Genomic DNA, 27,068 nt, shown 5'->3' with positions numbered 1-27,068 from the left:
CTGTAACAAAATCTGTTATTTTAATCTCACATACACCAGTGTCAATCAGGAGTAACAGCAAAGACAGTGGAGTTACACCAATATAGAATCAGTGTAAGCAAGAGGGCAATCCTGCCCAAAGTCTTTTATTTGGTCTGTGCTATGGGGGAGTGTACTACATTTGTCAGACCGAGACCTCTGTGTGTGTATGTTTGTGAATGTTACATGTCATGTTTAACCAAAGACTTAATGGAACTCTCCTGTGTCCTTGAATTTACTTTCATTTTGCTTGAAACTTTCTCTTTGCTTGTATTTACGTGCAGGAACCAATAACAAAGGCTTAAAACAGAAATGCTGGTGTTAATATTCAACCCCATCCATCTTTCTGGCTAATCCCCACAATGCCATTAACAGGCTGTATTAATAAAGTAGGTGAAGCCCGGTCACTAGTTGCTTTGAATGTGTACAAGAAATTAGACAGGTTTAGACATGGAGGAAGAGGAGTTTATAGTCAGGGCTGGAATTGAAGTGAAGGAGCTCAGTGTGAAAAGCTATTTTAAAAAGTAAAACAAAACATGACTGTCTTAATGAATATGGGAAACAGATTAGAATAATTAGAAGACTACCAGAAAAAAAGCACCATGGACAGCAGAGAGCGAGAGAGAGAGAACCGTGGCTTCAAACCACATCTATTTCATAACATGTACTGGGACTAACTTCATTTCTCTCCCACCAGCCATAGTTATCCAGGCCCTCCAGGGCAAACTTCTGGGATCTCCTCACAACAAAATAGATGAGGTAACCACTCCCGGCCAGTGTGCACAGGGCCAGGAAATTAGCAAGAACTCTCAGGAATCGTGTTAGGTGAATGTTTTCTTCTTTTCGGTTCTCCTGCTCCTCCACAATAGCTTCCTGCACTTATTAGAAACAAAAATGTAACTGTAAGTGAGCAGCATTAAAAGCATCAGGCTCTATATTGTCTGTGCGGCTACTAGATAACAGAGTCTTTTTAAACAAGTTGTGGTGAATTGACTTTACTCTTGGGCATCAGGTTTCTTAAGAAGGTGACATTGTATCAAAATCTCTGTTGGAGCTGTGGGACACCGCTGGATTTGGCTTGCATGGGTATCATCAGGCTTGTTTTCTATGGCTTTGTCCCCATTGAGTTTCTCTTACATCTGAACTCACATGTCAAAGCTGTGATTCAAAACAAAGCCAGCACTTACAATGAATTCACAAGGAGCTGTGAGTTGGGAGACCCAGAAGGATAAGTGTATGACCAGTTGTCAGAAATCTTTTTGCTAAGGAACTGGGAAACTTGAAAAATGTGTGTCTCTGGAGACAGCAAGGTTTCATTTTGAAGGTCTGCAGTTCAGGGGGACTGAAAAGGGTTTCCTTATAGGAACCCCAGACTAGACTAAGGCTGGATGATTTCAAATTTTGAAATGAAACATTTGCACAACATTACTCTGTGTAGAGTTCAGATGAATTTCAGGGATCTTGAGTAACTAACCCTACCTCCACCCCTTCCTATCTTCATCAGCAGAAAGAGCTCACACTGTCACCAAGATGTCCTTGTGGAGGGAGAGTTTAGTTACAGCTTCTTACTTTACTGTACATAAATGTATCAATCGCCCAGTAGGGCAGCTGGATTGCTGCCTTCTAATAACTCTATGTGGCTCTGCTTGGGTGGAGCCCTGATCCCACTGAAGTCAATGGCAAAACTCTTGCTGAGCTCAGTGAGGCCAGGAATTCACCCTTTGACTGTTCAGTTCCCAGCCTGTTCATAGAAATGAAGGTAGGATGGTTGCATCATGGGATATCCATCAAGAACTTTACTCTCTCTCTCAAGTGATTTTCATTCTTTCCATGCCAGATCCTGGCTGCCCCCGTGTAAGTATAAGAGAATGTGAGGAGAGGACATAGACAGACCTTCACAGCCCTCTAATCCCCATGGGAATCTACACAAAGAGCCATTGTTGCTTGAGCTTCTTGGGCCTTATTCTCCACCCACAGGACCTGAGTAACTTCCAGTGAAATTACTTGTATCCTTGCATGGGAGAGAGAGGCCCTTTATGTGTAAAGTGGGGGGGGGGGGTTATTAGCACCCTGGACAGTACTCCAGAAAGCACAGGGGGTGTGGCTGGCTCAGTAGTGTGGAATTAGTGGCACTCTTGTTCCTCTAATTCCTTGACACATCCCTAGCCTCCTACACTCTCCACACCAGCAATGGAGGAGAGTGCATGCTGCATCTCCCAAATGAAGTGCATGGTAAAAGCAGCTCCTGAATATCCTAAGGTGCCTATCTCAGCACTACAGAGGCAGAATGCCTCCAGCCAATGCGGCTGTTGCACTACCTCTCACACACACATGAGCACATCAGAGATTACTGAAGTCACCAGATAGTCCTAAGTCTAGAGTCCAGTCAGTGAATGTGCTGTATTGCACAGGAAACTGGGCTGTGTTTCCTTGTTCACTTGAAAATAAAACATTTGTTGTTGTGAGAAACACAAAGTGACCTTTTTTTTATCTTACTGAGATGCAGGTGTGGTGTCAAACTTCTGAATCAATTTTTTTTGACATGCCAAATGGGACCTTGTGGCAATGACATTGCTGTCTAATGGTATCTCTTCAGAGTAGCAAGAGAATATGACAACGTCAGTGCTGCAAAATGTCACCAGCATTTTTTAAACAAAACATTTTTTAAATAAAAGCACCATAGAAACTGGAAGCTAGGAAAGGTGAGGAGAAGAAGAAAAACATGTTTTGCACAGGAATCATTTTGCAAGTGCATGGACAGCAATCCCATAGAACACAGCCCTTGCTACTAGTACTGCTTACCAGCAGTCCTAGAAGGAAAGGGCAAATGAGATACCACAATACCTAGTTCCACTCTCATCTTGGTTTTACAGTGATCTATTTCCATTGGCTGTGGTGTGAAGGGAGAATCAGGTTCCCTCTCTTTAGTGAGCTATATCTTACCTTAAAGCTTGTTGTGATTGAGGCAAACTTATTATCTGCTGTTTCAGGATTGCCAATCAGATAATCCCAACTAGTGAACATTTTCCAGCTGAAATTAAAACTTGTATCATCCCCACCACCTTCCTCGTTTGCATTCCTTGCCATTCTGTAAAGGCCAAAAAGGTGTACAAAGAAACCAGGGTTAGAAAGAAGCAGCTGGTTCTGTTAAGTGATTTAGATTGTCAAACATTCCTAATGTCCTATAATATCATTTCACGTCATCTCAAATCTAAGAAATACACTCCATGATGATGATGAAGAAGTGATGTATAGAGCATATCCAGTGGAGTTCATTCATTTTCTCACCATATAATTTCTTATTTGTTTTTTCAATAGCACACTGGAGAAATTCAGTTGGATGAGAAACTCAGCAGGAAACAAGATATCAAGAGAGAGGACTAAGTTATCTTAAACAGAAACCTATAGAACACGCTACAATGTTGCTAATCAGATCCTAGATGTGACAAAGAGAAAAATAAAGTATAATAACTAGCCAGGAAAAAACCTGGTTACACTGAATAAACAAATTACAAATGCTGCTTTCTTTTATGCTGCTAGTCTGTTATGTGCTTATAACTGGATTTATAATAGCATCCACCAATATAAAATTATTTCTTCAGTGGCTTGACTTCACCTTGGACTGCTAACTTCCCTATTTCAAGGTATTATCAGCCTGTAATGTTGATGGTCAGGCTGCTGTAAATTGTATTATTTAATTCAGCTCATAAAGCACAAGGAAAGGAGTACATTACTAGGGAATGTTACATTTGACCTTGGATACTTCATTAATTTCATTCTCGGGGAAAAACTATTTCTATTTTAAGGTTATGCTGTGGAGCAGAATCATATTATTAGAAATAAACAATGTGAACCACAAAACTCCTAAGATACATAAGAAAACATATATGCATTAACCCAGGTAACTGTGTCTGCTATACAGCATTCCTGCTTTCTCATCTATGGGGATAGCGTTGTCTCTGGCAGCTGAGCTGGTGTGGAGTTGATGCCGTGGGTAGGAGTGGTGGAAGATACAAACAGCACAAAGGGCTTCTGAGTGGGCCTTGTGAAGCTTCTACCCTGCTGCTGCTCTGAATCCTCTCACAACATCTCATTCTCCCCAATTCCCAAAAAGAAAGTTGGTGAACAATTCAGTGTTTGGGGTATATGTAAGCTGGAAGGATTTGGTCTAACATGCAGTTGGCCAAAGTACCATGGGAATTTGGATATTAAAATGCACATTTTGTGTGTGCAATTACTGTTCTGTATCTATATGCATTATATTACATGTGAGTCTAGGCAGCTAATTTTGAGTCTGTTACCATATACGTATCTGAGGCACAGCTTTCTCAGTGTACTGTCTCTGCTAGTCATTTGAAGTTGCATGAAAATAACCTGTTGTGAATATTTCTTCTGACACCTCTTGCCCTCATAACCCCTTCACTTTTGGATATCATCTGGGAAAATACTCTCCAGTATTATGTTCCACAAGCATTTAAAGAATATGGAAACACTGCATGGTCATTATTAAAGCAAGCAGCAACTAGATAGGGGATGTATATACCCACTGTTTACCATTACAGAGAAGAAAAAGAGGAATGAGGGAAGGCATAATCATCTCCTCAAATCCAACAGCTTCCTTGTGTCTATTTCTTGACCCTACCATGCCTATCTTTCTGTAATTTGATTCCTGACCATCCAATCCAGATGGAGCATTCTTGTATGGAGACAAGGGGCCTAGAGAGTAACATGGAGCTTCTGGGCGTAGGTGAATGCCCAGACTCTTGTAGGATGCCCCAAGAACTGCAAAGAGCACCTATGGATTTCAGAATAGTTGTAAGTATGGGCAGCCACATCTCCTGCCCACTCCTTGGACAGGAAAATCTGGCCTCAACTGCATGATGCACTGGAAACTCCTTAAGAGTTTGAAACTAAAATTATCTCAAATATGTGATTTCTGCAACCTTAAGGCTGCAGATTTTTCCACTTAGTGTTGGGTTGGTGAGTAAGGGAGTTGCTGATTTGTACCCTAACTCAAAATGGTTTCTATAAATGTAATAGTCAACTCCTCTCTCTCTCTCTCTCTCTCTCTCTCTCTCTCTCTTCTTTGCCCTCAACCATCAGCAAAAACAACAATAATCCTAATGGCACTAGGTTTTAACTTCTGTGCTTATTGTATTGCAATGAAAAAATGGCCTTAAGCAGAAGATTATCTAGGGTTACCTAAATGTGGATTAGCACTAGTATCTGTGGCAAGATGGAAATTTAGCACATATAGTATATGCTTCCCCTTTGTTTTGGCCTCAGAGATTCTGTGTTATAAGGATTCTTTTTTCTAGTTGACAGCCACTCAAATATAATTCCCTGAGAGGATTCAGTGAGAAGAATCTTCTAATCTTCAGGGATATACCATCAAAGAAACATTTTTAAAAGCTGTTCTAGGTCAAAAACTATGCCTGCTGCATCAAAATGTTTTGTTCTTTCTCCAAACACACACATTATTTTAAGCAAAAAGAATGAGGCCATTTTTTGTCTGGGAATGCTGCTTACCTTATCTAAGAAACTATGTATTGTTTGAGTTAATCTAGTGCTTGTGAAAGTGAAAAACAAACAACCTGATACAGCACATGAAGGATTTGTGTGAGCTTCTGCTACCCAGCTGCACTAGAGTGCCAGATAATCCTGATTTGAGATGGTCTGACTTTTCCGATCCTGAGCTTGTTCTAAAGAAACACTTCAGTATGCTTGTTTAGTTACTGGTGTTTCTTAGGGTATGTCTACACTACGAAATTAGGTCGATTTAATATAAGTTGATTTTTTAGAAATTGATTTGATACAGTCGATTGTGTGTGTCCCCACTTAAGACCATTAAGACCATTAACTCGGTGGAGTGCATCCACAGTACCGAGGCTAGTGTCGACTTTTGGAGTGTTGCACTGTGGGTAGCTATCCCACAGCTCCGGCTGTCTCTGCTGCCCATTGGTATTGTGGGTTGAGCTCCCAATGCCTGATGGGACAAAAACATTGTTGTAGATGGTTCTGGGTACATGTTGTCAGGCCCCTCCTTCTCCATGAAAGCAACGGCAAAAAATGGTTTCTCGCCTTTTTTCCTGGGTTACCTGTGCAGACTACATACCACGGCAAGCATGGAGCCTGCTCAGTTCACTGTCACCGTACGTCTCCTGGGTGCTGCTGGCAGATGCGGTACCACAGGCAGACACGGTACTGCAGTGCTAAACAGCAGCAGCTCTTTGCCTTTGCAAGTTAGCAAAGATGGTTAACAGCCGTATTGTACTGTCTGATGCTGTCTCCTGTTTCCTCCTGGCCGGCCTCGGTGAGGCGTGTTGGGGGCTCCTGGGAAGACATGGGTGCTCCTGGCCAGCCTCGGAGAGGTCGGTTGAGGGTGCCTGGGTAGACATGGGTGCTCCTGGCTGGCTTCAGTGACGTCAGTCGAGGGTGCCTGGGCATAAATGGGAGTGACTCCAGGTCACTCCCTTCTTTAAGTTTTGTCTAATAGAGATTCAGTCCTGCCTGGAATATCAGGCAAGGCTATCAAAGAACCAGAGAAGCAAATGGCCCCTCCAGGTCAGAGCCCCAGACATCCCGCTTCTATGATGAGCTGCATGCCATTCTAGGGGGGTGCCGCTACAACTATGTGCTTCGCTCCTTTCCCACCCCTCCCAGACTACTTTGGCAGTTATCCTCCCATTTGTGTGATGAATTAATAAAGAATGCATGAATTTGAAACACTGACTTTATTGCCTTTGCAAGCAGAGATCAAAGGGGGGAGGGGAGGGAAGTAGAGTGAACCACCATTCTGCACTTGCTCGGCCTATAGTTGAACTGCTCCTTACTACTGTCCAGGAGTCATGAGCAAGGGGTAGGCTGGGGTAGGTGTGACCGCACAGTGCTGCCGACTGGAAGAGCAGTCTGAGGCAGAAGCCTCCAGCTGGCATGATATTCCAGGCAGGACTGAATCTCCATGAGATGAAACTTAAAGAAGAGAATGACCAGGAGTCATTCCCATCTTTGTCCAGGCGCTCCCAACCAACCTAACCAAGGTCAGCCAGGAGCACCCACGGGACGATGACGACGGCTAGCAGTCTTATTGTATCATCTGCTGTCCACAGGGCAAGGCAAGGGGATGCTGCTGTGTAGCACTGCAGTTCCACATCTGCCAACAGCACCCAGGAGACATACAGTGACAGTGAGCTGAGCAGGATCCATGCTTGCCATGGTATGTCGTCTGCATAGGTAACCCAGGAAAAAAGGCGAGAAATGATTTTTTGCCATTGCTTTCACAGGGGGGAGGGAGAAGGTGGTTTGACAACATGTGCCCAGAACCACCCGCAACAATGTTTTTGCCCCATCAGGCATTGGGAGCACAAGCCAGAATTCCAATGGGCAGTGGAGACTGCTGGAATAGTACAGTAAGCCAACCCTGTAAGCCATGTTGTCAGTCACCCCATCCCTCAGTGACAGCAAAGGTTGAGAATCGTTTTGCTCCTTTTTTTCCATGCAGACGCTATACCACGGCAAGTATGGAGGCGGCTCAGATCACTGTGGCAGTTATGAGCACTGTAAACACCACGCGCATTATCCTGTAGTGTATGCAGCACCAGAACCTGCAAACGCAGGCGAGGAGGAGACAGGAGCGTGGTGACGAGAGTGATGAGGACATGGACACAGACTTCTCTAAAAGCAAGGGCCCTGGCAATTTGGACATTCTGGTGGCAATGGGGCAGGCTCATGCCATGGAACGCCGATTCTGGGCCTGGGAAACAAGTGCAAACTGGTGGGACCGCATAGTGTTGCACGTTCATGGAACTTTGTGATTTGCTTTCCCCTGCCCTGTAGTGCAAGAATACCAAAATGAGAGCAGCCCTCTGGAAGCTTCCAATGCCAGACAGCTACTGGTGAGTCAGGAATCAAATCTACTGTGGGGGTTGCTGTGATCCAAGTACCCAATGCGATCACTGAGCTGCTGATATCAAGGGTAATGACTCTTGGAAATGTGCAGGTCATAGTGAATGGCTTTGCTGCAATGGGATTCCCTAACTGTGGTGGGGTGATAGACGGAATGCATATCCCTATCTTGGCACCGGACCACCAAGCCAGCGAGTACATAAACCGAAACGGGTACTTTTAAATGGTGCTGCAGGCACTGATGGATCACAAGGGACATTTCACCGACATCAATGTGGGATGGCCGGGAAAGGTACATGACGCTTGCAACTTCAGGAACTCTGGTCTGTTTGAACAGCTGTTTGAATTTTCCAGACCAGAAAATAACCATTGGGGATGTTGAAATACCTATAGTTATCCTTGGGGACCCAGCCTACCTCTTAATGCCATGGCTCATGAAGCCATACACAGGCACCCTGGACAGTAGTCAGGAGCTGTTCAACTATAGGCTGAGCAAGTGCAGAATGGTAGTAGAATGTACCTTTGGACGTTTAAAAGCTCACTGGAACAGTTTACTGACTCAGTTAGACCTCAGTGAAACCAATATTCCCATTGTTATTACTGCTTGCTGTGTACTCCACAATATCTGTGAGAGTAAGGGGGAGATGTTTATGGCGGGGTGGGAGGTTGAGGCAAAAACCTGGCCTCTGATTATGTGCAGACAGACACCAGGGCAGTTAGAAGAGTGCAGCAGGGTGTGGTGAGCATCAGAGAAGCTTTGAAAACCAGTTTCATGACTGGCCAGGCTACGGTGTGAAGGTTCTGTTTTGTTTCTCCTTGATGAAAACCCATGCCCTTAGTTCACTCTACTTCCCTGTAAGCCCAAAGCCCTCCCTTCCCCACTTCGATCATCACTTGCAGACGCAATAAAGTCATGACTGTTTCAAATTAATGCATTCTTTATTAATTCATCACACAAATGGGATAACTGCCAAGGTAGCCCGGGATGGGTAGGGAAAGAGGGAAGCACAAGGCGGGGTGGTAGAGGAGGGGTGGAAGAAAGGACAAGGCCACACTGCACTTCAAAACTTATTTATTGAATGCCAGCTTCCTGTTGCTTGGGCAGTCCTCTGGGGTGGAATGGTTGGGTGCCCGGAGGTCCCCCCATCACCTTCTTGAACGTCTGGGTAAAGAGGCTATCGAACTTGGGGAGGAGGGTGGTTGGTTACACAGGGGCTACAGCAGTGGTCTTTGCTCCTGCTGCCCATCCTGCACCTTAGCAATACATCGGAGAATATCAGTTTGATCCTCCAGTAGCCTGAGAATTGCTTCCTGCCTCCTTTCATCACACTGACGCCACCTATTATCTTGATCCTGCCACCTTTCCTTTTGCTCCCGCCACCTGTCCTCACATTCATTTTGTGCTTTCCTGCACTCTGATATTGTCTGCTTCCACACATTCTGCTGGGGTCTTTCAGTGTGGGAGGACTGCATTAGCTCAGAGAACATTTAATCATGAGTGCAGTTTTTTTTGCCTTCTAATCTTTGCTAGCCTCTGGGATGGAGATGATATGGGGAGTGTTGAAACATTTGCAGCTGTGGGAGGAAAAAAAAGGGAGAGTAGTATTTAAAAAGACACATTTTAGAGAACAGTGGATAGACTCTTTCACGATGAACCAAGCTGTTAACATTACATAGTACGTGCGCTTTCTTTATAAGGTTGCATTTTGCCTCTTATATTGAGGACCTGCCGGTTTAGTATGAGAGATCACACATGCAGGCCGGCGGGCAACAGAATTTGGCTTGCAGCCAGACATGGTCTTTGGGTTTCTTTAACCTTCATAACGTGGGAATGGTTTCAAACAGCAGCACTGTCATGTTCCATACCAAGCGCCGATTGGGTTGGCTATTTAAAAGGAGGGGCCACAGTTTTCAGGTTAACGTGCAGCACAAACCCAAATAAACCCCTCCACCCCACTATATTCTCTGGGATGATCGCTTCACCCCTCCCCCCACTGCATGGAGAACGGCCACCTCTGAACGTCCCCTTAATAAAATTCCCCTATTTCAACCAGGTGACCACGAATGACATCACTCTCCTGAGGATAATACAGAGATAAAGAACAGATGTTGCTTGAATGCCAGCAAACACCGGGACCATATGCTGCCATGCTTTGTTATGCAATGATTCCAGACTATTTGCTACTGGCCTGGCATCGTAATGGAGGACGAAATAAGGCTGCCCTCCCCAGAAACCTTTTACAAAGGCTTTGGGAGTACATCCAGGAGAGCTTCATTGAGATGTCCCTGGAGGATTTACGCTCCATCCCCATACACGTTAACAGACTTTTCCAATAGGTGTACTGGCCATGAATGCATCCCAAGTCTTCAGGGCAAATTAATCATTAAACACACTTGCTTTTAAACCACGTACAATATTTACAAAGGTACACTCACTAGAGGTCCCTTCTCCGCTTTCAAGGTCCGTGAGCCAGCCTTGGGTGGGTTGGGAGGGTACTAGATCCAGGGTAAAAAACAGTTCCTGGCTGTTGGGGAAAATGGTTTCTCCACTTGCATACTACGTGCTATCTTCAACCTCCTCCTTATCATCTTCCTCATCCCCAAAAACCACATCCCTGTTGCTTGAGAATCCATTGACGGAGTCCACGTACAGGGCTGGGGTAGTTGTAGAGGCACCCCCTAGAATGGCATGCAGCTCATCATAGAAGTGGCATGTCTAGGGCTCTGACCTGGAGCAGTTGTTTGCTTCTCTGGTTCTTTGGTAGGCTTGCCTCAGCTCCTAAAGTTTCATGCGGCACTGCTGTGGGTCCCTGTTATAGCCTCTGTCCTTCAGGCCCTTGGAGGTTTTTTCAAATATTTGGGCATTTTGTCTTTTGGAATGGAGTTCTGATAGCATGGATTCATCTCCTCATACAGCGATCAGATCCAGTACCTCCCATTCGGTCCATGCTGGAGCTCTTTTGCAGTTCTGGGACTCCATGGTCATGTGTGCTGATGAGCTCTGCATGGTCACCTGTGCTGATCAGCTTGCCACAGTGGCCAAACAGGAAATGAAATTCAAAAGTTCGTGAGGCTTTTCCTGTCTCCCTGGCCAGTGCATCGGAGTTGAGAGTGCTGTCCAGAGCGATCACAATGGAGCACTCTGGGATAGTTCCTGGAGGCCAATATAATCAAATTGTGTCCACACTACCCCAAATTTGACCCAGCAGGGTCGATTTCAGCACTAATTCCCTCATCGACAGAAATCAATTTTAAGAGCCCTTTAAGTCGACAAAAATGGCTTTGCTGTGTGGACGGGTGCAGGGTTAAATTGATCTAACGCTGCAAAATTTGACCTAAACTCATAGTGTAGACCAGGGCTTATGTTAGGGGGTTTTCTAGTGTGAGCAAATAGGTACTATCGACCAAATTACCACTGGCATGCCGCCAATGGAATAGCCCCAGTTAATACCAGTAGTGAGTTTGGCCCTAAAATAAGACAATCAAATTCATTTTCACTCTGGATGTAAGCCGGGATTTAAACCTAGAATTCCAGAGGTGGAAGTGTAATTGCCTAGTGCACTAACCTATCTAGCCTCCCTTCCCTTTCTCCCACTTACCCATAGTCTTCCTACTGTTTTTAGTATTGTGCTCTAAATATAATTTAGTGGAGAAAGCACAACTGGAGACTACTTTGTCTGCCACAGGACACTAATTTTTTACCATGACCAATGGTATTAATTTTGCTACACCACTGTGCAAATGTGAACTAACCACTATAATCTTGCTGAGAATCATTTACTGCTCACTGTGACTTATACAGCTGGATTTTTTGTCAGGTGTTTTCCTCTTCTTCCTTTTTTTTTAATTTACTTCACGCCAGGTCTGATTAAAAGAGGGGCAACTGAATGGCCTGGATGTTATCTGACATTGTGCTAGATGCAGACTATTATAAGGGAGAGGTTGAGAGCTTTGTTCCTTGAATTACACATTCATTTTACACCTTTAAGATGCAGAGGGAAAGTGTTATGTTATTTCAGTAAAGATTTTTTTCCCACCTCTGCCAGACTGAAACACACTTTCTAGTACAAATAAATAAATACTGGCCTAAGAAATTATAAATGGCTTTAACATAGTCCAGCATTTCCTTGCAGCTTTGCCCCACCAGAGCTGTATCAATCCTGCTGTTAAAACTGCTACATTATCATTTCTGACAGTGCCTCCTTTGTGAAGAGAATTGCATTTATTTCAATTCATTCTTTACTTCCCTAAAGACAGAAGGAACTTACGTTCGGATGACAACCATGTAGCTATAGGCAATGGTCCCAACTCCCACAAGGAAATAGGAAAGAGGCAGCCTGAACTTCAGCCATCCAATTGTTCTCTGGTTGTTGTAATAGCCATAAAAGAGCACAGAATACTGTGCAAGGCCCTGAAAAGTAAAAGGCAGGTAACAGCTTAACTAGCCTGTTATATATATATATAAATATATATATATATATATATATATATACACACACTAAACCTCATGAAACTTCACCAAAAGCAGTGAATACCAAAAAGACATTCATTTTTATGCCTTCATGACATCTCCAGACATCATTATGGTAAAAGTGACAGCTGGGGCCTGACTATTCTGTGAGAATTCAGAACAGCCCTGTTTTGGAGCCTTTCAAGAGGATCTGGAAAAGATTTCATGTTGATTGTCAGGTCCATAACCTGTCAGGTACTTTATAGGTTGGACATTTCATCTACAATGTAGCAGCTGAAAGCTTTTTCATCCAAGTGGTTTTTTTGGTTGGCTGTCTGTGTGTGTGTTTTAACAGAAAGTGGCTTCTCAACAAAACAGAAAGTTTGGTTACTTATATTCTATGTTCTTAAAATTTCTCTCCAGTTCCAGTTTGGTATAAAATTCTTCATTTCTGTCCTAAAGTACTGGGTAGTGTTGCTGTGTGCTGGCTAACAGCTGATAAATTTCATTCAGCAGATGGTTGGGTTTCATTGGATACAGAAATGATTCTTATATCTACAGTTTATAAAACAAATTATTAAGTTGGTATTGAAAAAACTGCATTTCTTTAAAACAAACCATAGGAATGAAGTTTCTATTGGCTTGGATTGTTATTTTTTCAAAATAATTTAATAGGCAGTTGCTCAAGTCTGAAAGTAATCAAGATAGTTGGCTAAGCCTGGTCAGAGGAGAGGAGAACAGTGTATTTAAGCCCATTTTGATGAACATCATAGCACATGCAGAGCAGCAGTGAAGCTCCAAATGGGCACAATTAACTCAAATCAAACACTAGAGTTCAGTGCTAAAGTGTAATTTATCGATCTACTGTTGATGGATATGAGATGTGCTGATTATGAGCTGACAGTGCTAATGCAGAGTGCTTTAGTCCTCCTAAATTAAAGGTAAATTTACTTTCCTTCTGTTTAGCTGCTGGTATTTCTTAAAATTAATCCATTCATAGATTATAATAATATCTATAGATTATCATCCTTCTGCTTTGTGTAATCACAAACCAGGCATTTGATTTATTGGAGTTTTTTAAATGTCTGAAATGAGTCACACACAGTCTTCAGAATCTCATTTGCAATTCTTGTGAAAGTGAAAATGAAATATTAATATATGGTAACTAAAGGTAACTTTCACAGATTTCTTCGTTTGGTAATTGATGCATCTCCTTATTTGTATTAGTATCAGAACAGCTGTAGAGATATGTATGCAGGAGAGGCAATATTAGGTATTGATTCTAGGAGAAAGGGAATATTATTTATTTGTTTAGCACCAAAAGTGAGCAGCTTTGTCTTTAGTTACTATACTTCTATTAAGAAATGGTGTAATTTCATGTAAGAATTTATACTGGGCTTGGATTGTCTAATCTATAGTTGTACATAGCCTCATACATTTCTGGATGGCTGTTCAGATCACATTACATATTAAAATATCTTTAAAGGCACCATGCTTTGCTAAGTCAGTGTTGTCATAGGTGTTTTAAAGCCTTTAGATAAGCCCTGCACTGTGAGTAATTGAGGACATTGTTTCCTGGGCTTTGCCTACTGTATTTAACTGCAAAGCTTGATATATTTTTAGCTGTGAAGTGGTAGCCATAAGCATAGGGTCTCCCTCTACACTCTTCCCACAGCCTAACACAAGATAGATGAGCATATTCTCTTTAGTAGTATGCATGATTATAATGAGCCTTGGGATTTTGATTGCTGTGGAGTAGAGTCTGAGCTGTAGATTATATAAATATAAAAAATTCAGTTCAAGATTAAAATACAAAAGGCAACAGCAATTTAGCAATTTCTGCATGATGAAAATAGCCACATTCCCAAGGATGATCAGGGCAGGAACAATTTCACCTTCATGTTTTGCTACACATTTTAGAGCCCTTTTTTATTATTTCTGAAATAAATGTTATTGGGGAATTACTCCAGAATACAACAACAACAAAACATGTTTATCATTTTATTTTGGACCTGAAAAAATTATTTTTGCCTCTAAAATTATCTCAGCTATATAGTCCCAATTCCCATCCTTGTCTGGATAAAGGTTTCATTGTCCCTTGCCAGATCCTGTTTCTTTGTTACTAGAAGCCTCCGCTCTCCTACTGCCATCTCTTTTCTCTCAAGTCTTCTCTCTTTCACCTTCTCCATACGATTGTATAAACATCGCTCCCCTTCTTCCAGATCTACTCTTCTTAAAAGGGCCTCCATGTTGCTACAAGGCTCACTTTTCTCCTCCAAGGCCTCTCTCTGCTGCAGTACTTCCTCTCTTTTTAAATAGGCCTCACCACTTGACTTCATTGTTGTGTCTCCTGCTACTACCATTCAACCATTGTAGCTCGTGATCATCCAAATACAATGGAGTTCAATTCTGTTAATTACTGACATACATCAGTGATTGTAGAATGTTATTGAGTTACTCCTTCTAATGGTCCAGGAGCTCACCCTAAAAAGAACATTGACTTCCTTTCATGGATCTAAAGAGGGGTCATCACTTTGTGGCTAAAGGAAATCAGGTCAGGCCATCTGGTCAATTACCACTTTACATCAGGCAATGTGGAGAGAGGTAAATGTGTTACTTTGAACACTTTATTAAACTAAATTTTAAAAATTCACTGGATTTCAGTGAGTCAGCCTGGAAGTATTGCATTAAAAGTCAGGAAGTCAGCATACAGACCAATGTATCCAGTCTGGTATTCCATCTGTGTACTGAGAGTTTAAAAACTTGCTACCTGGCTGAAACTCTCCAAAGAAATAAATGAAAGGGCCAGAGTTCATTCCAGGCCAGTGGTGCGTCCCATCAGGGTAATCTGATTGCGGGTCGTGAGACATTTTGCTGTCATTTATCATACACAGGCACAGCCCCGCACGGCCCCCCACGGCTCCCTTTGGCCATGAATGGTGAACCACGGCCACTGGGAGCAGCAGGGGGGGCCGTGCCTGTGGACAGTCAACGTCAGCAAAATGTCTCGCTGTCTGCAATCTGATTACCTTGATGGGCTGCATGCAGCTGGCAGGCCGCAGGTTGCCCACCACTGTTCCCGGCACTGTACCAGAGGAATAAGCCAGGAGCCAGAGGTAAGGCCCCTAATAAAAAAATCCACCTGGGGTTGAAGTGGCACAAGGCTGGGGCCCTCTCTAGGCAGCCAGCACATGCTTGAAAGTGGGCAATGCTTGATAGGAGGAATAGCCAAAGGCTGAGCTAATTCAGTGAACCCCTACCACAGCCTCTGTCTGCAGGGCTCCTAGGATGCTCCAGAGTTTACAGCTGCCCCCAGCTGGCAGAACTCCCTAGGGTGATTAGGGGAACACTATCCACAGCCCTCATCACCCTTCCCGGCATCAGCAGTCCGCACCAAGGAAGCTTCGGTTTCCTCCTTCATCCTGTTATTTTTAACACTTCTCCTAGTGCTCATGAGTATGAAGAGAATGAACTGTTCTACTTAGTTTGCCATGTCTGGCTATAAATTGTTCAAAGAAACAGACTCCCAGTTTCACCTCCCACATCTTCTATTATACCTGCCTTTGCTGAAATCCATAACAAGTGCTTAAAGTTAAGCAAGTTCATAAAGATTTGATTAATTGAGGCCTAACTGTAGAAGGGAGATTGTATAGACGCTTCCGGCAGAGTCACTCTTATCTGAATGCTGTTCCCATTAATCTGGAGAACACCTATAACTGGATGATTCCACCTTTTTTGTTTGTGCAAAATCCTTTACAATGACCTCTGCAGCTGCCTGACAGACAATGTGGAGACTTTCATTGCCTTACAACCAATGTACCATTGTCTGGACTCATTGTAATATGGAATTTATCCTCAATACAGTCATCTTAAATTTATTTCATGTTTACAAAAGTAATCGCGCTATGGAGGCATGCCCTGTGTGAAAGGTGGTGAAAATAGTGTTTCAATAAATAAAAGTATTCTACGGTATTTAGAAGTCTACCTTCAGACTTTCCATTGAGGAGGTTCATCTCTTGAGGATATGATGAGCTTCAAAGAAACAACAAGGGATTCAGCCATCCATCCCACTACAGCTAAAATATTTGCAAATTTAAAAAACAGAATTTTGCTTCTAGTCTATCTTTAAAAAAAGGCCTAAAATACAAGATTTTGTCTTACATGGAACTCACACAGCACCACCAACTTGAAATCTAAATGCGTATAATCCCAGGGGGTCAAATTCATCTACAGTCCAACTCTACTGAAGCAAATGGAATTACACCAGAGACTACATGAGTCTAGACTCTTACTCCCAAATTCTTCTCCTTTTTTATTCCTAAAGACACAGTAATGGACATGGAATTTTCATACGTTCTGTTTTTAGATCAAGAAAACATGTATACTCGGAATTAATGAAAAGGGGATTTGAATTGATTTCTATCTATTTGAATGATCTCCTGACATATTTCGTATTAAACTACTGAAATTGAACAGTGAAGCACTGAGCACTGAAATCAAAACCTTTTAGAGCCAAAAGAGTCATGATAATATGCAGTATTGCAATAACGCACACTTACACTAAAGTCCCACAAAGTTGCAAAATTCATAGCTGTCCTTTCTTCAGCTCTCGGGACAGTTTTTCTAGGTAATGTGCCATATGGTTTCCCCATCAGCACCTGTAGCCAAAATATGATGAATGTAGATAGCTCAAAACACAATACCAACACCCAAAAGTATAAAATGCAAACGCGAACAACTGCACTGGAGATTTTGCTTTGTGTTCTCCTTAACTCCCTACTGGTAGCAATCCCTCTCTCCAAATCTTTTGCCTTCATGCCTTTTAATTCGTGATTGACGCTATTCCTGAAGTATATTCCATTGCAATTTTTTATTAAATGGTAGTCTATTAAAAATCAGTGGAATGCTAAGCTGTATCTTTTATATTCAGCAGCAACAAAAGTTAAAAATATTCATCAGATCAGTGAGTTCATTCAGTGATGCAAATTCATTTTTCTTGTGCTATTGATTTTGTTGCTTTTGTTAATAGAAAATATATTGGGTCATTGCATGCATATAGTTTTCAGATGATGACAATCAGGATTCTAGACCAGATTCTATTCCCACTTGAGTCTTGATATTGTTTCAGTGCAGTCAATAGAAGCTTTTCTCTTGACTTCAATGGGCGCAGAAATAGGCTCTTAAAGTAGTATAAATCCAAAGTAACTCAGTTGGCTTCAATTACTCTATTCTAATGAAAGCAGAATTTGGCCCATCCATTAGAAAATTTTTAGAAAATGTCATATTCTAAATAAATCTTGTGGCCTTGACGTTATCTGCTGCACTCACTTACATGTACACATTGGAAGTAAGTGTAATCAAGAGGATATTCTCTATGGCGGAAATTTAGGGGCCAGCCCAAGCCCTATATACGACTTAAATTCCATTTAAATCCTATTTTGAGCCTTGATTAAGTCTTATACTCATCCTTTGCATGGGATAATTTAAATTTGAGTTGAATTCCACCTTATGGATGAGATTCTCTGCTGCATGTCTAAGGATACGTCTATACTTCAAGCTGGAAGTATAATTTACACTTGAGGAGACATGTACCCCAAGCTAGTTCAAAGCAAGCTAGCACTCTAAAAATGGAGTCTCGCCATGGCAGCGTGAGCAGAAGAGGCTGGGGCCTGGAGCCTCAGGGGCAGCTCCAGGCCCAGCACACCAAGCGTGTGCTTGGGGCGGCAAGCCGCGGGGGGCGCTCTGCAGGCACCGCGAAGGCAGCAGGCAGGCTGCCTTCGGCGGCTTGCCTGCGGAGGGTCCGCTGGTCCCAGGGCTTCGGTGGACCTCCCACAGGCGTGCCTGCGGATGCTCCATCGGAGCCGCGGGACCAGCGGACCCTCCGCAGGGACGCCTGCAGGAGGTCCACCAGAGCCGCCTGCCGCCCTCCCGGCAACCGGCAGAGCACCCCCCGCAGCATGCAGCCCCAAGCACGCGCTTGGCATGCTAGGACCTGGAGCCGGCCCTGGGTATGTCTCCTCAAGGTGGAAATAATACCTCCGGCTTAAAGTATAGACATACTATTAGAGGTGCAGCACAGAACTCACAGTCCAGGGGATGCAGGCTAAGGTAGCTTTAAACCACCTTGTGCTCCCCACCCGCCTCCACTGCTAAACCTGGGTTGCTCCAGGTATAGAGTGGAGATGCCCCTGTTGTAATTTAGACAGACTTCATGGACTGCCCTAAGAGTCACAGCACTGCAGGATGCAGCCCTTCCCCCTACACTTGTCTCACGCTCAGCCCTGCTCAGGCATGCTTTGCCCACCCCCACCCCCTAATGCCAGGGGGTGTTAAGTTCTTGGGAGGCAGCCTTATAGCTGTCTTCTGCAATGCTTGTGCCTGGAATGAGTCCCTGGGCAGAACCAGGGCTTTTAGATCTGTTTTACACCACTCTGTCTCTTTTCATGGCTTAAAGGAGCTGGAGCATTGGTAGAGATCTTGCCCTAAGTGTTCTAGTAACAAAGGTTAAAGTTTTAAGCAACATTTCTCAGTGACATTTTATTCCCCTACAGAAGGATGAAATCCAATTTTAAAAAAATCCCAAGTCACACAGTCTCACTCACCTCAGGCACCATTACAAGGCCAAATGTCAATCCAAAGAGAATCATATTTATTCCATACATCCAGCGCAAGAATATGAAATAAGAAGCTACTGAAGAGCCAAAATGACCTGTGAAAACATTTGCAATGACAAAAAGACAGATCAGTCAATATTCTTGTCTTCTTATTTTGAGACTGGATTACTTGAGCATTTTCATGAGTGCTTAAGATACAAATAATCAGATTTTTTATTCTATATTAATACCTATAATTGTATCATTTTAGTAATTTTTCAAGATTGCAAACTAGCATTCACTTCCTTGAAATGATTTAAAAAAACAGAAGTCAAGACACCATTTACCAAAGTATATTGAAGGAATATAAATTACATGACACCAATACAGTGGAATAGAACCTCAGGATGATCTCCTTGGGCCAGATGTTCAAAGGTATTTGGTTGCCTAAGGATGCAGATAAGTGCCTAGTGAGATTTTCAAAAGTGACTAAACAGATGAGGCACCTAACTCCACTTGAAATCAACAAAATACCTCTGAAATCATGGTCTCTAGAGTTTATCAGTGCCTTTCTACATATGCTTTAATTGTTTCTGGCCTACTAGCCAGGGAGAAAGCAAACCATTGCTGGAAAGATAACTTCCTGAATTTAAAAAAACACAAACACACTATTCTACAGCAGTGGTCTAAAACACCAGCATTTGCAATGGTGATACTACGATTGCTGTTGTTGTATAGAATACAGTGGTATTTTTATACTAAATCACTAATAGACTGGTGTCTGTCACACCACCAGATGCAGAATACCTTGAGAACCAGGAGTATACAGTCACTCAGTACAAAAGATTCTTCACAACAGGCTCATTAGTCTATGCATCACCAGTATAAAAGTTTTAGCAATGACAATGTGAAAGTAGAATGAATTATATAGTAAGAATAGAAAGGATTAAAGAAATGTTGTCTGTACCTTTAAGCAAAGTTGTTGGAATGTTGCAACCAGGTGTCAGGAATACAGACATTAACATAGAACAATTGCACCGTTTAAGGGCAATTGGTGAAGCATTAGCCTTAGATCGATAACAGTTAGTAAGGAAATAGGATATGCATGCTGCGCCCCAGGTGAATTTTACTGTTTTGATTTCTTTGTCCCTTTGTCTAAATTCCCGCTCTTTTATCTGTATATATAAGACTGTTTGGGCCTTGCATGGCCACTCACATATTCTGAATGTTATTGGCGGAGCGCTGCGCTAATAAACAGAGTGGTCTGACAAATTGTGAGTCCTGATTCTAACTTTGACAACAACAAGAGATGATTTAAGATTCAGGTTTAGGGAAACAAGTATATACTGTGTGAAAGATTATTATTGTAAATGAGAAAGATTTAGGTAGGAAAGAACAGGGGACATAGCTTGATCAGGAGAACAGAGTATTTAATTGAGAGCTCTAAGCTCTTCAGTTCTGCCACTGACCAACTATGTGACTTTGAACAAGTCAGTTCATTTCTTTTGCCTCTCTTTCCCTTCCCACTCTTTGTCTGCCTTGTCCATTTTGACTGTAAGCATTTTGGGGCAAGAATTGTCTCTCTGTGTGTTTGCACCACGCTTAGCATAACTGGGCCCTGATTTCAGTTGAGGTCTCTAGGTACTAGTACTATGTTAATAATAATAAAATAATAGAAGTTTAGGACCTGATTCTGCAATACTTATGTGGAGAAACCTTCCACTGAAATCAAGAATCAAACACTTTATGATTAAAGGGAAGATTTTTATCCCCACATGCTCTGGAGGTGTAGCTGCTGTAACTGAAAATGTTGGTCACGTGACCTTTATATTTACTGCTAAAGAGGCTCCTGTTGGTTTAGGACATGTGAGCATTTACTGTGCCTGATGATTTCATAAACTGCTTTGTTACTATTTTCTCTGATAATGGCCCTCTTGGTGCTATATCAGTTAAGATTAGCATTGTACCCCAGTTAATTCTAACATTTATTGACCTGTAGTTATTCATTAAAGCTGTCACTAGCTGGGACTGAATTAGAGGAGAATTATCCTAGGCCCTTGTTGCAGAAGCACTGAAATACCTAGTCCTGTTAATCTAGACTTTGAGCTTTTATGTTAGTATTTCCAGTTGGCACTGTTTGTCCAGCACATTGAACTTTTCAGCTCCTATGAGAGGAAGCCTTTATACCTTCTAATGTTAGTTTCCCATATTCTTCCACTAGTAGCTCCAATTAAGAATAAAATAGTAACAAGACAAAGGGACAGGTTTTGCCTCTGACCTGATCTTGGCCTTTTGTGCCACAAAACAGCCAGAAAGCTACCTTAACTGGTCCCCTTCAATAGAGGAGAATCGTCAGCTCCTATGCCATCCTGTCCTATACTCCAGCGCACACCCATTGCTAGGGTGACATGAGAAAGTGTGAAAAATCAGGATGGGGTAGGGGGTAATAGGCATCTACAAAAGACAAAGCCCCAAATATCGGGACTGTCCCTACAAAATTGAGACATCTGGTCACCCTACGCATAGCTGCAGAAGAGAGAATCAGCACTAGGAACCACTAGGTGTGGTTGATTCCTGGCTGATATAAAGGACCTTAAGTTGCACATCATGTTGCAAAGGACCTAAATGCACATTGGGACTGGACAAGCACCCCGTAGCCCCAGGATGGGTAGACAGGCATAAAGGTATCCTAAAAGTAACTTCCTGTCCACCCATCCTCTGAGCTGTGCTAGCTGGGGGACAGTAAGTTCTGAAGATCAGAATCAGTCATTTAATCACTGCATTATATGGTTTGCTTTGCTGATTTTCTAGGTTTAAAATTTAGACATACAGTAAAAACATTAATTTGAAGTATAGTGAATGTTGCAAAATAGTTTTCTTTTGGGCTGACGCATGTCATGCTTGGTCTCTGTCCAAACTTGATTTTTATTTTTTATTTTTTTTACAAAGATAAAGTTCACAATCCTATTTATTGAGGGTCATTATAAAAGTAACATTTATACTGTGATATTCTGAGTGTCCAGGCATCTTTAAGCTAAGACAAAGACAAAGGAGCTTATTTCATTACAGGAGGGAAAAAAACTGTACATAGACACAGTATCAGTTAATTATCCCAGTCTCTTTTTACATACTTGTCCTACAAATGTAACTTGAAACAGCCCTGGGTTTTAATGGCAAAACAACTCAGTCCAGGCCCATTTATTTACCAAATATAACTGAAGGATCACTCACATGGGTTCTCAGAATGAATTCTATTCTGTTACCAGTCCACCAAAAGAACCACCTGTCTCCTACTGCTCAATTTGATTTAACTACATTTATTCAACAGCTTCTTCTGCGTGCTAAATTAAACCCCAGTGATTGCATAGCCTGCTTTGTTCTCTACTGATCATGATGCCATGTGTTTCAAGTTATTATGTGGTGAATTACCCTTTCTTTTGGCCTAGTGCCACCTTGTCTAGGATGGCTTTGCAACACAAAGTACAAATCAGGTAAAACTAACAGTTGACCATTTTCCTGGTCATAGCCACCTTGACACTGTCTATTGCATGCTCCAAAGCTACCTTCAGTAAAGCTATCTTGCACTATAATTAGGGCTGATCAGTGGCTAGGCTCCCACTCAAGTCCTTGTGATGTTAAGCCAAGTTTGCTTCAGAGCGGATTTGTTGATAATTTAGCTCATTACTGGAAGGCCTTTCTCCCTATGAAATATAAAGCTTACTTTATAATAAGACTGTTCTCAAATTTTGCCACAACTCTCACCACAAGTACTTTGCAATTTTATATATGTACAGTGATATTCATGATCATATTCTCTTTTTTGTTTTTATTTTATATATTGTCTTTTGAGAACACTTAAATAGCATATTATAGGCAAACAACAAAGCCAGCCTCTAAGCTATATCCCAAGAGCACTTTTACAGAATTAATTTCAATACTGAGGCCATGTCTACATCTAAAATTTTGCAGCGCTGGTTGTTACAGCTGTATTAGTACAGCTGTATAGGGCCAGCGCTGCAGAGTGACCACACTTACAGCAACCAGCGCTGCAAGTGGTGTTAGATGTGGCCACACTGCAGCGCTGTTGGGCGGCTTCAAGGGAGGTTCGGGGAACGCGAGAGCAAACCGCGGCGAAGCTGGTCTCCTTTCCCGGTTTGCTCTCTCGTTCCCCGAACCAGCAGGTCTCCTTCCCTGCGGTTTGCTAGGTGGTTCGGGGAACGCGAAAGCAAACCCGGGAAAGGAGACCAGCTTCGCCGCGGTTTGCTCTCGCGCTCCCCGAACAAGCAGGTCTCCTTCCCTGCGGTTTGCAGGGTGGTTCGCGGAACGCGAGAGCAAACCGCGGGGAAGCTGGTCTCCTTTCCCGGTTTGCTCTCGCGTTCCCCGAACCCCGAGCAAGCAGGTCTCCTTCCCTGCGGTTTGCTGGGTGGTTCGCGGAACGCGAGAGCAAACCGCGGCGAAGCTGGTCTCCTTCCCCGGTTTGCTCTCGCGTTCCCGGAGCCACCCAGCAAACCGCAGGGAAGGAGACCTGCTTGCTCGAGGTTCGGGGAACGCGAGAGCAAACCGGGAAAGGAGACCAGCTTCGCCGCGGTTTGCTCTCGCGTTCCCCGAACAAGCAGGTCTCCTTCCCTGCGGTTTGCAGGGTGGTTCGCGGAACGCGAGAGCAAACCGCGGGGAAGCTGGTCTCCTTTCCCGGTTTGCTCTCGCGTTCCCCGAACCCCCGAGCAAGCAGGTCTCCTTCCCTGCGGTTTGCTGGGTGGTTCGCGGACCGCGAGAGCAAACCGCGGCGAAGCTGGTCTCCTTCCCCGGTTTGCTCTCGCGTTCCCGGAGCCACCCAGCAAACCGCAGGGAAGGAGACCTGCTTGCTCGGGGTTCGGGGAACGCGAGAGCAAACCGGGAAAGGAGACCAGCTTCGCCGCGGTTTGCTCTCGCGTTCCCCGAACAAGCAGGTCTCCTTCCCTGCGGTTTGCAGGGTGGTTCGCGGAACGCGAGAGCAAACCGCGGGGAAGCTGGTCTCCTTTCCCGGTTTGCTCTCGCGTTCCCCGAACCCCGAGCAAGCAGGTCTCCTTCCCTGCGGTTTGCTGGGTGGTTCGCGGAACGCGAGAGCAAAACCGCGGCGAAGCTGGTCTCCTTCCCCGGTTTGCTCTCGCGTTCCCGGAGCCACCCAGCAAACCGCAGGGAAGGAGACCTGCTTGCTCGGGGTTCCGGGAACGAGAGAGCAAACCGGGAAAGGAGACCAGCTTCGCCGCGGTTTGCTCTCGCGTTCCCGGAGCCACCCAGCAAACCGCAGGGAAGGAGACCTGCTTGCTCGGGGTTCCGGGAACGAGAGAGCAAACCGGGAAAGGAGACCAGCTTGATTACCAGAGGCTTCCTCCTTCCACGGAGGTCAAGAAAAGCGCTGGTAGGTGTCTACATTGGATTACCAGCGCTGGATCACCAGCGCTGGATCCTCTACACCCGAGACAAAACGGGAGTACGGCCAGCGCTGCAAACAGGGAGTTGCAGCGCTGGTGATGCCCTGCAGATGTGTACACCTTCAAAGTTGCAGCGCTGTAACTCCCTCACCAGCGCTGCAACTTTCTGATGTAGACAAGCCCTGAGTAATGAAAAAGGTTTAAACTTATCAGTGGCATCTATATTGGGCATTATTATCTGTAAGGTAACTGAGGCCATGTCTACACTTACAGTTTTGCAGCGCTGGTAGTTACAGCTGTGTTAGTACAGCTGTATAGGGCCAGCGCTGCAGAGTGGCCACACTTACAGCAACCAGCGCTGCAGTGTGGCCACATTTACAGCACTTGCAGCGCTGTTGGGAGTGGTGCATTGTGGGCAGCTATCCCACAGAGCACCTCGTCCCATTTCAGCGCTGTGGCTTGTGGGAAGGGGAAGGAAGTGTGAGTGTCTTTCCACTTCCTGTTCCAACGCCCCGTGGTGCTTTGCTACACATTCTGAGCAGTCTGGCGGCATTGTGATTCTACAGCGCTTTTTCTGCTATTTTTGTTATAAATGGAGCCTGAGCAGCTGACGACCTTATTGATGAATGTTGCCAGCACATCAAGCATGGCAGTGGAGCTATTCCTTCAGCTGCAAAGTGAGAGTGACAGTGACAGTGAGGAGTCAGACGATGATATTGAATCGCCTCACATGAAGACAGTAAATTGCTTGTGGCAGTAACAGACGTGCTCAGCTCCGTGGACCGGCGCGTTTGGGCTCGGGAAACCAGCACTCAGTGGTGGGATCACATCGTCCTGCAATCCTGGGATGACGAGCAGTGGCTGCAGAACTTTCGGATGAGAAAAGCCACTTTCATGGCACTGTGTGCTGAGCTCGCCCCTACCCTGCGGCGCAGGGACACGAGATTGAGAGCTGCCCTGCCAGTGGAGAAGTGGGTGGCTATTGCAATCTGGAAGCTGGCAACTCCAGACTGCTTCAGATCAGTGGTGAACCAGTTTGGAGTGGGAAAGTCTACAGTTGGAATGGTGCTGATGCAAGTTTGCACAGCCATTAATCGCACCCTGCTAAGAAGAACCGTGACTCTTGGGAACGTGCAGGACATTGTGGATGGCTTTGCAGAAATGGGGTTCCCTAACTGTGGAGGGGCAATAGATAGGACGCATATTCCTATTCTGTCACCACCCCACCTGGCATCAGAGTACGTTAATCGCAAGGGGTATTTCTCCGTGGTTCTGCAAGCGCTTGTGGATCACCGTGGGCGTTTCACTGACATTTACTCAGGATGGCCTGGAAAGGTGCACGATGCACGCATCTTTAGGAACAGTTCCCTGTTCAGGAGGCTGAGGGCCGGGACTTTTTTTCCCAGACCGCAAGATCACAGTAGGGGACGTCGAAATGCCCACTGTGATCCTTAGAGACCCCGCTTACCCCTTAATGCCCTGGCTCATGAAACCATATACAGGGAAGCTTGACAGGAGCAAGGACCGGTTCAACTACAGGCTGAGCCGGTGCAGAATGACTGTGGAGTGTGCTTTTGGCCGTTTGAAAGCCCGCTGGCGCTGTCTTTATGGGAAGCTAGATTTGGTGTAAAGCAGCATCACCGCTGTTATATCCGCGTGCTGTACCCTCCATAATATTTGTGAAGGGAAGGGTGAAAGATTCAGTGAGGAATGAACCTCCAAAGTTCGACGCCTAGAGGATGAGTTTGCTCAGCCAGAGAGCAGGGCTAATAGGGAGGCCCAGGAAAGGGCTTCAAGGATTAGGGATGCTTTAAGGGAGCAATTTGATGCTGAGAGCCAACAGTAATGTTTGATGCATTCGATGTGCTTTGCTTTACCTTGGTGTATAATATTTACCACTTCCAGCAACAATATAACGTAGTGAAAAAGAAGAAAAACCTTTATTCAACATACAGTACATAACAGGCAAGGGGATTGGGGTGGTGGACTGTACATTCACAGGTTTGAATATGTCCTATTTTGATCACTATTCAGTGTCTGCTGCACTTCAGGATTACTATGCTGCAGAATAATGGGGGTGGAGTGAACAGGGTAAGAATTATAGTTATCAGGGCTGGTAGGTGATCGTACAGGTGTTGGGGGCACCTGGGGATAATAAGGAACTGGCTGCTGGAGAAAGTTGTTTTGTGGAAATACTGGGGAACAAGGAAGAGGGCTTTGGGAGGGCTGTGGGTTACAACGGTACATATTTGTCTGAATGGCTACAAGAGACTCGAAAGACTCAGTTTGGCGAGCCAGGAGGCTTATCATCTGCTTTGTGGTTTTTTTGGCAGACAATTCCTTTCTCCTGCTTTCTGTTTGCCTCCATTCATGTACACTCTGTCTCCATTCATACATCTTCTCTCTCCATTCCTGTGTCTTCCTACTTTCTCTGTTGTAGTGGCTCATAACAGATTTGATCAATTCCTCTTTTGATTTTCTAGGATTCCGTCTCAAGTTCTGCAACCTACGTGAGGCCGGTGATCCGGCTGCAGTAGTCAAGGTCACTAGAAAAAAAGAGAGATAGAACCATGTAATACACAGAGGCTACATTGTTTATTATCACACATTGAAGGACTTTTTAGACTTTTGGTAGCATCCTTCTCACATACGTCACATAACACAGAGAGGGCAGGGAAGCTAAGTCATGGC

The 27,068-nt window shown here is 44.1% G+C and overlaps 1 protein-coding gene across 1 annotated transcript in view; it reads right to left on the bottom strand.

The window, feature by feature from the left end:
• The window catches only part of TMC1 (transmembrane channel like 1), an 87,598-nt gene that overhangs the window by 31,571 nt on the left and 28,959 nt on the right, over nucleotides 1-27,068 (bottom strand). The window contains exons 6-10 of the mRNA XM_050945430.1: nucleotides 18,976-19,082; nucleotides 16,933-17,031; nucleotides 12,192-12,334; nucleotides 2,962-3,106; nucleotides 697-891 (exon numbers count right to left, since the gene is read on the bottom strand). Of these exons, the coding sequence (XP_050801387.1) occupies nucleotides 697-891; nucleotides 2,962-3,106; nucleotides 12,192-12,334; nucleotides 16,933-17,031; nucleotides 18,976-19,082 (689 nt within the window). The remainder of the gene's footprint in view (nucleotides 1-696; nucleotides 892-2,961; nucleotides 3,107-12,191; nucleotides 12,335-16,932; nucleotides 17,032-18,975; nucleotides 19,083-27,068) is intronic.

The sequence above is a fragment of the Gopherus flavomarginatus genome, chromosome 3, assembly GCF_025201925.1.
Source record: "Gopherus flavomarginatus isolate rGopFla2 chromosome 3, rGopFla2.mat.asm, whole genome shotgun sequence".
Lineage (NCBI taxonomy): Eukaryota > Metazoa > Chordata > Testudines > Testudinidae > Gopherus > Gopherus flavomarginatus.
The sequence above is the reverse complement of the archived record's forward strand: the minus strand, read 5'-3'. Positions and strand labels throughout refer to the sequence as shown.